Source organism: Enhydra lutris, unplaced genomic scaffold (genome assembly GCF_002288905.1).
Source record: "Enhydra lutris kenyoni isolate GAN:26980312 unplaced genomic scaffold, ASM228890v2 scaffoldscaffold77, whole genome shotgun sequence".
NCBI lineage: Eukaryota > Metazoa > Chordata > Mammalia > Carnivora > Mustelidae > Enhydra > Enhydra lutris.
Window position 1 is genome coordinate 4,256,462 of NW_019154161.1, and position 15,872 is coordinate 4,272,333.

Here is a 15,872-nt window from a genome sequence, read left to right on the forward strand (position 1 = left end):
AAAAAAAAAAAAATCAAAAAAATCTTTAAAGAGTTGTAAAAACTCTACAAAAGCTGTCACAGATAATACATAATGAGTAGGTGTGGAGTAAAACTTTATTTACAAAACCAGGCGGCAAGCTGTAGTGTGCCAGCTCCTAGACGAAGAGTCAGAACCAAATGCAACTGATGGACTTGGATGCGTCCTTAAGCATCACGTCATCAGTGCGACCCTTCCCCTGGAAGAAAAAGCAACATATTAACAACTGAAGCTAGCTGAGTGTATTCACTACTGTCTGATTCGTTTTATTTTTCTGTATGCTTGGCACTTTTCAGAATAAACATTTATCTGTGCACTGTTCTGTGTCATTAACTCTTTAATGCCTTTCCAATTTCGTTTTTAAATAGGATAATAAATATCTTATTTATTTAGCTACACACCAGCATGGAGCCCCACGCAGGACTCAAACTCACGACTCTGAGATCAAGCCCTGAGCTAAGATCAAGAGTCAAACGCTTAACTGCTGAGTCACCCCACACGGCCCATGAATATCCTCTGTACCAGAAATACTTGGTTCACATTATTTCTTCAGGGTATAGTCTCATTATCAAGGAGAACGACTGGGCCCAAGAGAGAACACTGTAACGACTCCTGATACGTATGTCCAAACTGCTTCCTAAAAAGAATGCACCTTTTCGCAACACCCTTGTGAACGACTATGGGTCTTTAAAAAAAATCTGCAAAGGATTTTGTTGACTTTATATATGCTAAGAAAATGTGTAAGAAGATATAATAACAAAGGGTCAGTGGTTTTCCCTGGGTAATAGAATTATGAGTAATTTTCATCTCTGAATTTATTTGGTACTATATCAGATTTTCCATAACATGCATACTATTTCTGTAATTTAAAAAACCAGTAACTTCACAAAAGGATAAATATGGTAGGATTCTGCTTACATGAAATACCTAGACTAATTAAATTCATAGAGACAGAAAGCAGAACAGAGGTAATTACCAGAGGCTGGGGGAAGGCAGAATGGGAAGTTATTGTTTAATGGGCAAAGATTTTCAGTTTAGGATGATGAAAAAGTTCTGGAAATGGAGAGTAGTAATATCTGCACAACAATGTGAATAAACTTAATGCTGATGAATTGAACATTTTTAAAAAAGATTTTACTTATTTATGTGACAAGGAGAGATCACAAGTAGGCAGAGAGGCAGGCATATGGGGGTAGGAGGAAGCAGGCTCCCTGCTGAGCAAAGAGCCCGATGCAGGGCTCGATCCCAGGACCCTGGGATCATGATCTGAGCCGAAGGCAAAGGTTTTAATTCACTGAGCCACCAGGCGCCCCTTTAAGATTTTATTTTTAAGTAATCTCTGTACTCAATGTGGGGCTCAAATTCACAACCCCGAGATCACTCCACCAACTAAACCAGCCAGGTGCCCTCGAATGCACATTTAAGAATGGTCTGGAGCGCCTGGGCGGCTCAGTCAGTTAAGCAGCCAATTGTTGGTTTCAGCTCGGGTCAGAGTCTCCAGGTGGTGAGACTGAGCCCTGCTCTGGGCTCTGTGCTCAGTGGAGAGTAGGCTTCAGGACTCTCTCTCTCGCCCTCTGCCCCTCCCCCCAGGCTCTCCCTCTAAAATAAATAAACCTCAAAAAAAAAAAAAATGTTTAAAGGGGGGCGCCTGTCTGGCTCAGGGGGCAGAGCATGAGACTCTTAACCTTGTGGTTGTAAATTTGAACCCCACACTGGGTATGGAGATTACTTAAAAATTAAAAAAGAAAAGAAAAAAAAAAGGTTAAAATGGTACATTTTATATTGTGTATATTTTGCCAAATTAAAAAAATTAAATAAAAGTTATATTACATATACAAATTATGAATGTTTATAATAGTGACAAAGTATCTACAACTTAAACACCCACCAACATAATGGTTAAGTAAATTACCAGCTATCCCACAGTGAGACAAGAAGCACCAGTGAGGCTATCGATCTATGTGTTTGCTGCAAACAGGCCCATGATATGCCGAAAAAAATAAGGCTATCATATATTAAGCATGATCTCATTTTGGTATTTTTAAAAAGAGAAAAAAATATATGAATAAATAGTAAATAGAGGGGCACCTGGGTGGCTCAGTGGGTTGACTGCCTTCAGCTCGGGTCATGATCTCAGGGTCCTGGGATTGAGCCCTGCATCGGGCTCTCTGCTCGGCGGGGAGCCTACTTTCCCCTCTCTCTCTGCCTGCCTCTTTGCCTACTTGTGATCTCTTTCTCTGTCAAATAAATAGATTAAATTAAATTAAAAAATCTTAAAAAAAAAAAAAGTAAAGAGAGAAGCCTCTGAGATAAACCCTGACACATCACCAGTGGCCATGTCTCAGCGGCGGGACTATGAATGATGCTGTTCTTTTAACACTTTCTGGAAATGGGCAACTGTTACTTTCTTTTTCCCTTTTTTTTTTTTTTAAGGTTTTATTTATTTGACAGAGAGAGAGAGAGACAGTGAGAGAAGGAACACAAGCAGGGGAAGTAGGAGAGGGAGAGGCAGACAGACTCCCATGGAGCAGGAAGACTGATGTGGGGCTCCATCCCAGGACCCTGGCATTATGACCTGAGCCAAAGGCAGACGCTCAACTGAGGCACCCAGGCGCTCCCAAACTGTTACTTTCATAATCAGAAAAGCAATAAAACTTTCTGAAAGAGAAAAAATGACCTGACATAAAGGACAGTGTCTGAAAGCACAGACAGATGAGAGGAAAGAAGGCTTGTGCACAGCTTTCCAGATTCAAGTGGGCACACCCTGCTCAGAGCCGGCCGCCGGCAATTCGTGAGGGGAGCTCAGCTGCCAGACGGCGGCTCATTTCCTTGCCAGCATCCCGGGCCCATCTCAGGCCTCATCTCCACCTATCTATCCACAGACACTCCACGAGGCCGCCAAACACCTCTTACTTACAGGGCAACAGAGAGGAAGCGCCTGAGCGCACGAGGGCCTGGACAATGGAAAGTGGTTTCTGCTGAGAGGCGGCAGAGAGAACACTCTGGAGAGAAAACCAGCCAGAAGCTAGTTAGGCTCCGGCTTTTTCCTTCTGGGGAGGCGAGGCCTGCAGTCCACAAGCAAGCCGTTCTTCACTCAAGGTGCCCAAATTAGTTCACGAAACTGCATACTCACAGCCGGGCACCCGGCACCGGGCAAGCCTGTGGCCTAGCCCCGCCTCCCGCCATGAAGCGCAGAGCCGACACCACTTGCTTCTCACACACATTCTTCCTCCACCAACAGACGCATGTCTGGCTGTTAGCAGGAGACGGGGACCCCACTGCAGCCTGCAGCGTCTGGGGACCCCACTGCAGCCTGCAGCGTCTCAGCCCCTGACCGCACAGTGCCAACTTAAAAAGTATACTGTGAACAGCTGCCTCTTTTTGTCTGATGGCTTGGCAGGTGGTTCAAGGCCCACGGCTGGGCCTATGCTGGCTGGGCTTTGGTAGGGTCTAAATGAGATTCCCCTGGGGTGCCTGGGTGGCTCAGTCATTGAGCGTCTGCCTTCTGCTCAGGTCATGATCTCAGGGTCCTGGGATGGAGCATTGCATCGGGCTCCCTGCGCCTGCTTCTCCCTCTCCCACTCCCCCTGCTTATGTTCCCTCTCTCACTGTCTCGCTCTCTCTCTCTCTCTGTCAAATAAATAAATAAATAAATAAATAAGGTTCCCAGACACAAGTAAAGTTAAATAGGGACTAGGAACAGAAGGGACCCTGACTTACTTCACTGTTGAAAAGAAACCAAGGCAGCAGTGTGGTAAGACCTGGGTGTGACCTCTATCACTATATACTATATATGTGTATGTGTATATACATAGTTGACTATATAATAAAACCTTGGGTAAGTGATAATATCTTTCTGAGCGTCAGTGTCTTCATTTAACTAACGGGAAAACAGTAACAATTTAATAATAATAATAATAATGTGTAATTAAGGGATGAATTTGACAGTTAAATGTGGTGGTACAGGGGGTGCCTGCCTGGCTCAGTCAGTTAAGCATCTGCCTTATCCTCAGGTCATGATCTTGGGGTCCTGGATCAAGCCCCACGTCGGGCTGCCTGCTCAGTAGGGACAGTAGAGAGTCCGCCTGTCCTCTGCCTCTGCCCCTTCCCTCCTCATGCTCTCAAATAATAAAGAAAATCTTTTTTTTTTTTTTAATTTTACCCATTTATTTGGCAGAAAGACAGCCAGAGAGGAATACAAGCAGAGGTGTGGGAGAGGGAGAAGCAGGCTCCCACCGAGCAGGGAGCCCAATGTGGGGCTCGATCCCAGGACCCTGAGACCAGGACCTGAGCTGAAGGCAGACACTTAATTGCCTGAGTCCCCCAGGTGTCCCCTTCTCCAAGCTTTGACTTAACTTTTCCTCACCTGTAAAATGGGTTGCTGTGAAGGAGACCACGTCCAGAAGAGAACCACCACAATGCCCGGGACATAACTATTGCTCAATAAACTCAGTCCAGCTGCCATCACTAGCGCCTCCAGCTGGAGGCCTTCCAGACCCTCCTCCCAAAGACACTGAAAGAATGAGAGCGACAGGATCCCAGAACTGCCTGGAAATGGGTTCCTGACACAGTCACCATCTGGACCTCTCCTATTAAATCCTAAACCCGCCGAGTAGGAGAGCAAAAGACTGGTCGCCTAGGGCGAAGGCATCCCAGGATCCAAGGGCGTGGATGCCGGGAGCATGGATGCGCTTGCTGCTGATGGCAGAAACTGGTTAAGTGATCATGGAGGGCAATGGGGTCATATCTACCAACTGATAAAACCACAATCTTCTGACCCAGCCACTCCCTTTCCAGAGACGGATCCTGCAGCTGTACCTGCACACCTACAAAATGATACGTACAAGGCCCCGCACTATGTGGTAACAGAAGCCTGGCCACCACCGGAGTCAGTACGGGACAGGTTCAATAAACCGCCATGCTCCCGTGCTGAAACACCACAGAGCAGCAGGCACAGAGGAGGAATCTAGGTACTGATCTGGAAACAGTCCTAAAAGATTATGCAAAGTGAAAAGAGAAAGGTAGAGAGAGTGTATGTGGATGTCACATCATCTTGAACTTTCAGCCATGTGAGTATAAATGATCTATGACAAAAGGTAACCTCTCTTCCGGTTTCACATATGGTGCTGTACCGGAGATCAACGCGGGTAGGCAGAATGCGGCGAAGGAGGCTCTCCTCGGGACTTTCGTTCCTAATAAGGGATCTGCGCAAATTAAGGCAAACTCTGAAAGCAGACATTTATCAATCCAGGCTAACCTGCGGTAAACACCAAGACTAACCTGACGAAGTCTTCGGGAAGCAGGTCAGGACTAACACCCAGGGAGTCAAGCACGTCGTTTCGAATCTGGAGCAGCAACTCCGAATCTTCCCCAAAGGTATCAGAACTAGGATCTCTCCCTTTATCTGTGCGGAACTTCAGGAGCACTAAGAAAGGCAAAGGAGACAGGTTAAAAACCAAGTCTTTCTTTCTTTCTTTCTTTTTTTTAAAGATTCTGTTTATTTGAGAGAGAGAAAGAGAACAAGAGCAAGCGCGGGGGGAAGAGCAGAGGGAAAGAGAGACGCAGGCTCCATGCTGAGTGTAGAGCCCAACGTGGGGCCCGATCCCCTGACCCTGAAATCATGACCCAAGCTGAAATCAAAGAGTCTGACACTCAGCCAACCAAGCCACCCACGCGCCCCAAAACCAAGTCTTCTCATTAACAAATGGTTACGGATACTGAGAAAGTGGTACATTAATTAAAATGAGGGCCAAGTGAAAGATAATCTACTTTCATTTATTCACAAACACAGAGCAACAATCAAAAATCACAAAACTAACTAGAATTACTGTGACAAGTGCCACAATAGTGTAACAAAAGGATCTGATGTCCTCGGTGGGGTAGTGTCAGGCAAGGACTCCCAAAGGAAGTAGTAACTGGGTCGAGTATGTGTGACTATGGGGGCAGGGAAGTAGGGGAGACGCCTCAAGCAGAGGGAAAAGACCCAATTATGACCCACAAGACAGGTCAGGATCGGGAGGCATGCGTTCTAGGCATCAGTTCAAAGGGCTGCTTCAGCCAGGTCAGCCAAATGCTCAGACTCATCAGACAGGCAGGTCATTACAAACAAAACCTCCCTCGGTACAATAATTATGTCAACCTCTAAAAACGAATGTTTAATTTTGATTGTGAACCAGAGGAAAGGTTCAGATGATGGCAGCAAATCAGAGCTACTGTGTAATGAGAGCCTAACAGGGTCTGAATTTTTAACCCCAACAAAAAGAGAGGCAGGAGCCTAAGACTGATTGAAATACCAGCACCTTCTACTGCCACCACACCTTGTCCAAGATGTTCATTGCATGCTGGGCGCATGGTGTCCTTATTCCCTGCAAGCTCCCCAAGGTGGCACACAGCCGGCCTGGAGCCCCATCTCTAGGGCAATGCCCCCCGCCCCCCATGACACTGCCGCTTCGAGTGCGGGTGGACAGAGATGGGGCCTAGTGTTCTGGGACAGCAGCTCAGGCCCCGAAGGGGCTTCCTAGTTTAAGAAGTGCTTCCTTTCAAGTCTTATCGAGAACTGCTGACTGGAAAAGTGAACTTGTTCAACAAATTATACTCTCTATCCGTACAAGGGGCTCCTCCCTAAAAATTAAGGTGGACTGGAAAATGATCTAACTGCTACGAGGCTCTTTAAAAATTCAAGGATTTGGAAGCCACCCTGGACTAAGGAATCCATCCTTCTCCTTGTTTTCTTTTTCTTCTTTAAGATTTCATTTATTTATTTGACAGAGACACAGCGAGAGAGGGAACACAGGCAGAGGGAGTGGGAGAAGGAGAAGCAGGCTTCCTGCTGAGCAGAGAGCCCGATGCAAGGCTCGATCCCAGGACTCTGGGATCACGACCTGAGCCAAAGGCAGACGCTTATTGACTGAGTTCCCCAGGCGCCCCAATTTCCCTCTTTTTCAGAACACAGCTCCAGGGCACGTGGGTGGCTCAGTCAGTTGAGTGTCCAACTCTTGATTTCAACTCGGGTCATGGGATCGAGATCATGTGGGGCTCTGCACTCAGTGTGGAGGCTGTCTGTCCCTCTCCCTCTGTTCCTCCCCATTCCCCGTGCTCTCTCTCTCAAATAACCACAATCTTTAAAAAAAGAAAGAAAAAAAAAAAAAAGACACAGCTCCTAGAATCTTCAAAGCTACTGGACCACTTGGCAGCCAACTCAGAGCTAATGACCATTTGGATGCTGGCTAAGACCAAACCGCTGTCACCTAAGCCTCACTTCTAATTCAGCAGACGTGTTGCTGGGATTCCAATCTGGAGGAAATAAATGCGATCAAGTAATAAGCATTTGGGGGCAGGGCAGAGAAAAGATTTTAGACCAGGACTCTTTTTCAACAATGTTCTGTGAAGACAAAGGAATCTGGAAATCTGCTGGTCAGGCCCAAAAGAGAAGATACTCCGAGTGGACTGTATCGAATGTCTTCGCTATTCCTGTCAATCACTCCCGAGAATACACAAGGACAGACCCAGAATGAGTATCAGTGTCTCCCGAGCAATGACGGAGGCAATGCCAAGGGCAAGCTACTCGCACTGCACACCCCAAGGCCCGGTGGCAACTGTGTGGGAACTGCGCGAGGCCACCTCCTATGTGATCCTCTCCTTTCTGTGTCACTGCAACAGAAGCACCAACTGTCACGAGGTACGGAGGAGAGGGGATCATTTTTTCAGCTCCGCCACAAAGCTTTTCATCTTTTGGTTAAAAAATACAGCTCTTGGAACAAAGCTCAAACCATTATAATAATCGGAAAACAAACAGTGCCTACGATGTGCCAGGCACTATTCTAATGGGCATTAACGCTCATCCTCAATGACCCGGTAGGTAGGTATTATGCTCCCTGCTGCATTGATGAAGAAGCTGAAGTTCAAAGAGACGCAGTGGCTTGGTCAATGTGACCGTCAGTAATCAGCAGTGGGGCAGAAATGCCAACTCAGATCTGGCTTCAGAATCTGTGTTTCTTAACCCTAATCGAATCCAGGAGAAATGTTAGGACAATCAGGAACGCAGGCCCAAGGATTCTAAGTGGTCTGGCTCCCTGCCCCTGACCTCAGGAGGACTCCTATTCAACCACATTTTTGTGAGATGCATTTTCCAGATGGGCCCCGCCCTCTCCCAACTGGTCCATTCGTTTCAAGTTGCTAGTTCGCTGTGGTGAGAAGTGGAGGCAGAGGCCATACAAAACCTGGCCCATCAATCTTCAGAGTGGAAGAGCAGCTCTACCCCGCAAAGAAAGAAGACGGCACGAGGAGGAGGAGAGCAAAGGCAGCCAGCAGCTGGCCCTGCTGTTGCTCTGGGCCCCTTGCCTAGCCCTGGTGCAGGCCGCCTGGCTGAGGGCCGGCAGGCTGGCACCGTCCAGATACCTCGCTGACCACATCTGAAGTCCTCTCAGGGCCTCCGGGAAGGGGGCCAGTCAGTCCGGCCACTTACTTGCAGCAAAGCAAACAGAAGCTGTATTTTTCACTCTTTTTCAAATGTCAGCACTCCAGTCAGCAGGGCTGGGGAGGACAGGGAGAAGCCCATGTCCCGGACAGGCAGCAGCCCCAGAACTGACCCTATCCCCTAACAAGCTCTTGCTTATTAAATTCTCCTCTTTGTTCTGCTTTTCACCCCTCCCAAACAGACAGACAGACACACACACACACACACACACACACACACACACACACCACTGTTGACTCTGCACTCCTGAAGTGCACCTCCTCACCCGTTTCCAGATTATAAAACTGTTCTATTAAGATCAAATATTGTCAGGGATGGAGAGCTGCTCTGCCAAAAGATGACTCATCGCATCATATCAAAACACTGCACAAAATTAGAGTTCCAAACTTGATTAACTTCATCTGAACCTTTTAATTAACTCAGGTTGTTAAAGTCTGGGGGAATGACATTCATCGCTACAGATGATAGGCTAGTGTCTCTGCCCAAGTTCAGGACTTGCCCGTGTAATAGAAAAAGGCAAACTTCAAAAAGGAGAAACCAAGCACCTTTTCATTTCTTAGAAGAAAAAACTATGTACATGTGAATATACTACCATTTTGATAAAAAGAAATTAACATTCAAATTCAAATTTAAACTGAATCAGAGTATCAGATTTGTGTTGTAACAGAAATCTGGAAAGCAGTACTATTAATCACTGTATTTCTTTCTACAAATTTCTACTACATTAAACAGAATTATATTTAGCATGATCAATAAGCCCCCCCAATTTATAGGGGCGAAAATGAAGTTAATGTTCCAAATTAGCCCTAAATCAATTGCTGTCCCCCAAAATAGCTCAAGTGAGGGGGTAGAAAACCAAATCTACATAACAACCTCCTATGCCTGACACCTAAAAGCTTCTCTGTACCTGACACCCCTGCTCCAATCTCTCTGGTCCTCTCCAGCCTCCCACAGACCCGTCCCCCCAAGCTGCCTCACTCAGTGGAGACTCATTATCTCTGAGAATGGCCTGAAAATCGGCTGGACTCCTGGCTCACATATAAAAAAGAAAGGAAAGGGAGAGAAGAGAAAAAGGAAGGAAGGAAGGAAGGAAAAGGAAAGGAAGAAAGAAGAGAGAAAGGGAGAAATGGAGAAAGGGAGAGAGAAAGAGAAAAAGAAAAAAAGAAAAGTCATCCTCCTACCATACGCACCCCCCCTTTTTTTAAAGATTGTGTTTATCTTCTTATTTACTGAGAAAGTGACAGAGCACTAGTGCTCAAGCAGATGGAGGGGCAGAGGGAGAGTCTTAAACAGACTCTGCACTGAACAGGGCTCGATCTCACAACCCTGAGATCATGACCTGAGCCGAAATTAAGTCAGATCCTAAACACGACCAAGCCACCCAGGCACCCCCACTCCCCACAGCCTGTCTTTTAAGCCAAAACATGAGGTCTCAAGTTTGATCAACTGCTCTTCCCAATAAAAACATAACAAGGATGGTAATAACTAGAATTATTGTGATGATTTCACAGTGCATACAAATATCAAATCATCATGTTGTAACCTGAAATACAGTGTTATAGATCAAGTACATCTCGATAACAATAAATACATAAGTAAATAATGAGCACCGATTGTGCCAGGCCCTGAGCTGCACAGGGGGAAAGCAAAACACATCCTCTGCTCTCTCAGAGCATTCAGGGAAGGTGACAAAACCACATACAGAGTAACAAAAGCTGGGAACCAGCAAAGGCACTCTGAGAGCATCACTGGATGGAACGGGGTGGTCTCACTGGGTGGAACCAGCTCATTCGTCCCCACTGGCCACCAGGCCTGAACACTGACCCTGGGCACACTCTCACCCCGGCACATCCACATGCTGCTCCTCAGAGCCAAGGGGGTTTTGGAATTGCCAGGCAGCAGCAGTAGGGACCACAGCGCGCTGGAGCCAGACTGCCTGGGCTGGATCCCAATTTTCCCACTTACTGTGACTTTGGGCATGTCACAACACCCTTGAGCCGCCTCTGTAAAATGGGAATCGTAAGAGCACTTCCCTTACAGGTTTTAAGGACTCAGTGAAGTAAGCAGTCTCCGTAAAGCAGCAGGGACAGTGCCGGGTGCAGCGTGAGCACGGCGTAAATGACAGCGCTCCAGGACCCCCGCTCCTCCACAATCGCCGTAAGCCCAGCTTGCACGCCCTCAGAGAAACGGGACAGACTTTGTGCCGAAATTCCCCACTTGACTCCACCACCCTCACTAACTCAGCTGTGCGCTCTGAGGACTACAGGGACTCGGCTCTGAGCAATCCTGGTCCGCGGCACATCCCCTACCCGCTTTCCTCCAATGCCTGGATCTCAGGATGTGATTTTACAGTCATTCGTGTAAATTCACTTGTACAAGGACCGAATTTGTCTCCTCAGCTGGATTTTTGTGCTCGTGGGACAGAAACCGTATCCTCTTTGTTCACTATTCTCTACTTAATGCCCAGCACAGGGCGTGCCCTATAGTGGGCACTCAGAAAATCTCCACTCCGTGGGAAGCTGCAATGTTTGGCAAAGGATGGGAAGCGGTCACACTTGAGTGGGGAGGAGGGCTCCCAACAACTACACAGGATCCTCACCCATCCTAAACAGGCCTGCTCTTCTATTAAGAGAATCGAATAGAGTTTTCAACATACCCAAGATGGATCTGTTCCTTACAAACATGGCAGATCTGGAAAGTCCAGCAAGAAACAAAAAACCATACACAATGCACCACATGTGTCCTCATGAGAGAAAGGAGATGAAATCTGGCTTTCAAGGCCTATCTGAGGGCTAAAGGTGCAGAAAAGCCAGCCCGCAGGCATGAAGCTCAAAGAAGGGACAAAGCTGGGTTGGGGAAGCCAGTGATGTTTTAGGGGAAGTCACTGTGAGTTAGACTCTCACAGCCTCCTGCCTTTTGAGGTGCCTGGTCATCTGCTCAGCTCAGTTCCACATTACCTGCCCCTTCTTGTACCTCACTCTTTAACCACAGAAACTTACAAGGAGGTGTGTGCATGTATTCATTCATTCATTCATTTTTCCATCCACAAACACTTCCTGAGCATCCGCACTCCACCCCCACCCAGTACTGAGTTGTGCTGGGGACCCAGAAGTGACCCAGACAGTCCCAGGTCCAGCCATCCACAGAGGTCACGCTCATAAGTCTTGTCACCATGGCCACACACTACTTTGATCTCACTCTCCAGAGAGCCTCACCACTACAATGGCCTCCCCAAGGACTCGCTCTGAAATGCCCCCTCTGAGCTCCAAGCCCTGGCCACCCTTTCACCTCTCCAGTGAAACCTGGTGTGGGACCTCACCACAAAACAGCTCAAAACAGAACAAGAAAGCTGTCTCATGTTATTTACATTTCACTCTCTTCTGAAAAGAATTTGAAGCAGCCGCATGGAAGTTACGGACGGGGGGCGAGGGGGGAGTGCTATTTCTCAGAAGTGACCTGAAAACAAGATGCCGGGTTTTGCCTACCAAATTAAAGGCCAAGATTACTCACCTAAGCAAGAAGGCAAAGGGAACTGCTCTGTCACAGAGCTCTGGTGGGAGGGTAAATGCTCAGTAAACCATAAGAAAATGTGGTACAGAGGATCTTTACAAAGGTTCATGCCCCTTGGCCAGTGATTGAATTATATATAAATGGTCCCTGCCGTGTTATTTATATCACAGAAAATCTGGAAATAATCTCACATCAGATAGTAGGATGGTTACATAAAACATATTGACAGGTTGGAATATTACTCATCTATTAAAATTACATTTAAGCAGGTTTTAGTCAGGGGCACCTGGGTGGCTCAGCTGGTTAGGCGTCCGACTCTTGGTTTCTGCTCAGGCCACCATCTCCTGATTTGTGGGATCAAGCCTCCTGTCAGCCTCCTCACTTGGCAGGGAGTCTGCTTGAAAGATTCTTTCCCTCTGCCCCTCCCTTCCACTCCCTCTCTAAAGACAAAGAAATCTTAAAAAAATTTTTTAGGGGCGCCTGGGTGGCTCAGTGGGTTAAAGCCACTGCCTTTGGCTCAGGTCATGATCTCAGGGTCCTGGGACCAAGCCCCGCATCGGGCTCTCTGCTTGGCGGGGAGCCTGTTTCCCTTCCTCTCTCTGCCTGCCTCTCTGCCTGCTTGTGATCTCGGTCTGTCAAATAAGTAAATAAAATCTTAAAAAAAAAAATTTTTTTTTAAAAAGCATGTTCTGGTACTATGTTTTTGGGCAACATTTATGTTAAAAACAAAAAATTCTACAAGGGCACCTGGCTGGCTCAGTCAGTAAAGTGTGTGACTCTTGATCTGGGGGTTGTGAGTTCGAACCCCACACTGGGTGTGGAGCTTACTTAAATAAAACCTTAAAAAAAGAAGTCCTATAATATCCTGTATTTGGAATGCACTCCACTATGTAAAAATAAAGCCGAATGATGTAATACGGTACAAGTGTTCCCACCCCATTCTAGAGGTGGGAAACTGAGGCTGAGGACAGAGAGGCTCAGGGTCACAAGGGACACTCAAAGGTTACCACACTCATAACCTCAATGCTATACCGCCTCCCTAGCAGTAGAGACAAGATAGGAGACACCCTAGTTCACAAAATAAAAATGACTTCAGATGGATCTGGCTTCCCACCCCAGAGCTCACCAGTTTAGAATAATGCCAACTACTCGGTCAGACTCTGGTCTGGCCAAATACCGATTCTCTTCTAGAAAATGTGAAGTGATCCCTGAGCTTGACTCTCACCTTTGAAGTAGAACACTTTGACTAGTATGCAAAGACTGTAACTTGCAAAAAGAAAAGGACAAAGCAATTGTGAAACGCAGAGACAATCACGCAGAGGGCAAGAGATCCACAGCCCCCCGCCGCCGGGCGCCTTCTCTACCAGCTCGGCCGATCGCGCCCTCGACTCACAGAGCCGTTCTGACAGAGCCCTCTGCATTCACACTCACCCTGCCTGGTCACAAGCAGCAGGGAGACAGGGGCTTTTCTCTAGCCCAGCACTTGAGTGGCACATGACCTTGACTCTGGGCATCTGCTGCTCTCTGCCAACCGCTCTCACCGAGTGAAGATGGCACAGGACATTCCCGTGACTGTTGTCTGACAGTCAGAGAAAAGATGGGAGGCGCTGAACAAGGACTGCAGCTGGGCTGGGGGCCCGAGAGCAGCTCCAACACAGGCTAATGCCGGGGGTGGGGGAGACGGAGGGCTGCAAAGCAAGCGAGCAGGCAGGTCTCGCTGACAGTGCAGCCCATTATTACAATCTGCTCTCGGGGCGTCAGGTTCTCATCTGCCAGACTGGAATGAGGAAACGTCCCAGGGCTCTTGTGAAGTTCAGAATTATTAAAATGGACATAAAGCCGTTACTGGTAATGCTAATATAGTCGACCCTTGGACAACACAGGAGTTTAGGGGCACTGGCCCCCCACCCCAACTGTGAACTCGAAAACCCACATATAATTTTGGTTCTCCGAAAACGTCACTACTAAGAGCCTACTGCTGACCGGAAGCCTTAGTTGTAAGAGAAACAGTTGATTAACAAATACTCATGTTGTATCTGTTACATACTGTATTCCTACAATAAACTAGAGAAAAGGAAATGTTATTAAGAAAATCACAGGGAAGAGAAAATACACTTTACAGTACTGTACTGTATTTATAAAAATAAAAAATTCATGTGCGTGGACCTGCACATTTCCAATCTGTGTCGTTCAAGGATCAGCTGCCATTAAAACCTGACTGCTTTGGGCAACATTTAGACACTTACTAGGTTTGGTGACCCTGGACGAATGACTTGGCCTACCCAACAGTCAGTATCCTCCCAGGACAATGGGCAATCATAGTAAGATCTGCTCTCTGAGGGAGTTATGAAGATAAATGGGATTGTGACACATGTAAAGCCCTTAATCGACAATTATGAACGTACAACATGGGCCGGGCCTTCGTTTGATCCCTGTGGCCCGTGAGGCAGACTCAGGGTTATGCCCACTTGTCACACTGAAGAGCAGAGCAGGCGCCTCACCAGGACGGGTTTTCTCACCAGGCTATGTGCTGACAGCCGAGAGGCACTAGACCGCACTTACGGGTCACCTCTGCCCTTCCCCTCACCTCTCTTCTCTCACATGGCACTGCCTTCCTTTCTGAATGGCTGTGGTCTGTGTTCTCGACCACTGATAAGGCAGTGGCACCAAAAAACCCAAACAGAACAACAACCACCAAAAAAACCACTGTTTTTTTTTTTTTTCTTTCGCCCTTCCTATAAATTATTTTTAAACATCTGTGGTCATGACAGCAGCAAATCAACAAGTACTCGACTGCCACCACCTTATCAGAACCCACTTCCCTGTGGCCGTCTCCTCCTCAGTGGTCCTTGTCACTGCTGGACACCAAAACACCCAGTGGGGAATGCCAGACCCCAATGGGAACGGCTGCCCTTGACCCTGTGTGCAAAGGTCTCAAGTTCTAAAATAAGAAGTTCCTTCTGGACAGAACTGATCACCAAATCAAGCTGAGGCCTGGAGACAAAGACAATTACAAATCATCACAGCAGGGACGTAAGTAAGGAGCGTGGTGAGAGCAGGGAGAACTGAAGCGGGAGGCATGAAGTAAGTTTTCTAGTCTACAACAGGAAAAAAATTATTACAAAGCATCCACCATCAAGACACCTTGCGAAAGATTCCACACAGAGAGGAGGAAAAATGGGGTATAAAATACCAGAAAGTTCTAGGGGCGCCTGGCTGGCTCATTTAAGAGCATGCGACTCTTTCAATCTCAGGATCGCAGGTCTGAGCTCCAGGCTGAGTGCAGAGGTTACTAAAAAATTAAATAAACCTTTAAAAAAGAAAGTTCTAGGGGGCGCCTGGGTGGCTCAGTGGGTTAAAGCCTCTGCCTTCGGCTCGGGTCGTGATCCCGGGGTCCTGGGATCAAGCCCCACATCGGGCTCTCTGCTCAGCGGGGAGCCTGCTTCCTCCTCTCTCTCTGTCTGCCTCTACTTGTGATCTCTGTCAAATAAATAAAATTATTTAAAAATAAAAAAAATAAAAATAAAAAGTTCTAGATGAAAACACAAGTGATGGCAGTTTCCTCTGAAGTTACCCGTATATTTTATTAATCTGTCTCACTTTTACAATTTAAAAAAAGGAGAAATAGAACTACTTTGAAGGCTCTTGTATATATGATCATCGCGAGGACAAAGTTCTCAAAATCTTCTCCATCTCTACAGAGGACATGAAGTAAAGGGATTTGCTTAAGGTCAAGAAATACATAGCACAGCTGGGACCTAAACTTCTTTCCAGATCCAAATCTAGAGACTTCAAGGCATAGGCGACTGAGAAGATTCTACTGACAGGAGAAAGAAAACGTGAACCCCAAACTTGTCTGGCTAGATTT

The 15,872-nt window shown here is 47.0% G+C and overlaps 1 protein-coding gene across 2 annotated transcripts in view; it reads right to left on the minus strand.

Annotated features, from left to right (window-relative positions):
- Nucleotides 1-15,872, minus strand: part of LOC111160800 (SUMO1 activating enzyme subunit 1) — an 83,898-nt gene that overhangs the window by 13,333 nt on the left and 54,693 nt on the right. Inside the window, exon 7 of one of the 2 annotated variants that reach the window (XM_022524152.1) lies at nucleotides 5,299-5,443. The exons of the other annotated variant lie outside the window; for it this stretch is intronic. Coding sequence (XP_022379860.1) covers nucleotides 5,299-5,443 — 145 coding nt within the window. The remainder of the gene's footprint in view (nucleotides 1-5,298; nucleotides 5,444-15,872) is intronic. 2 annotated transcript variants of the gene reach the window in all.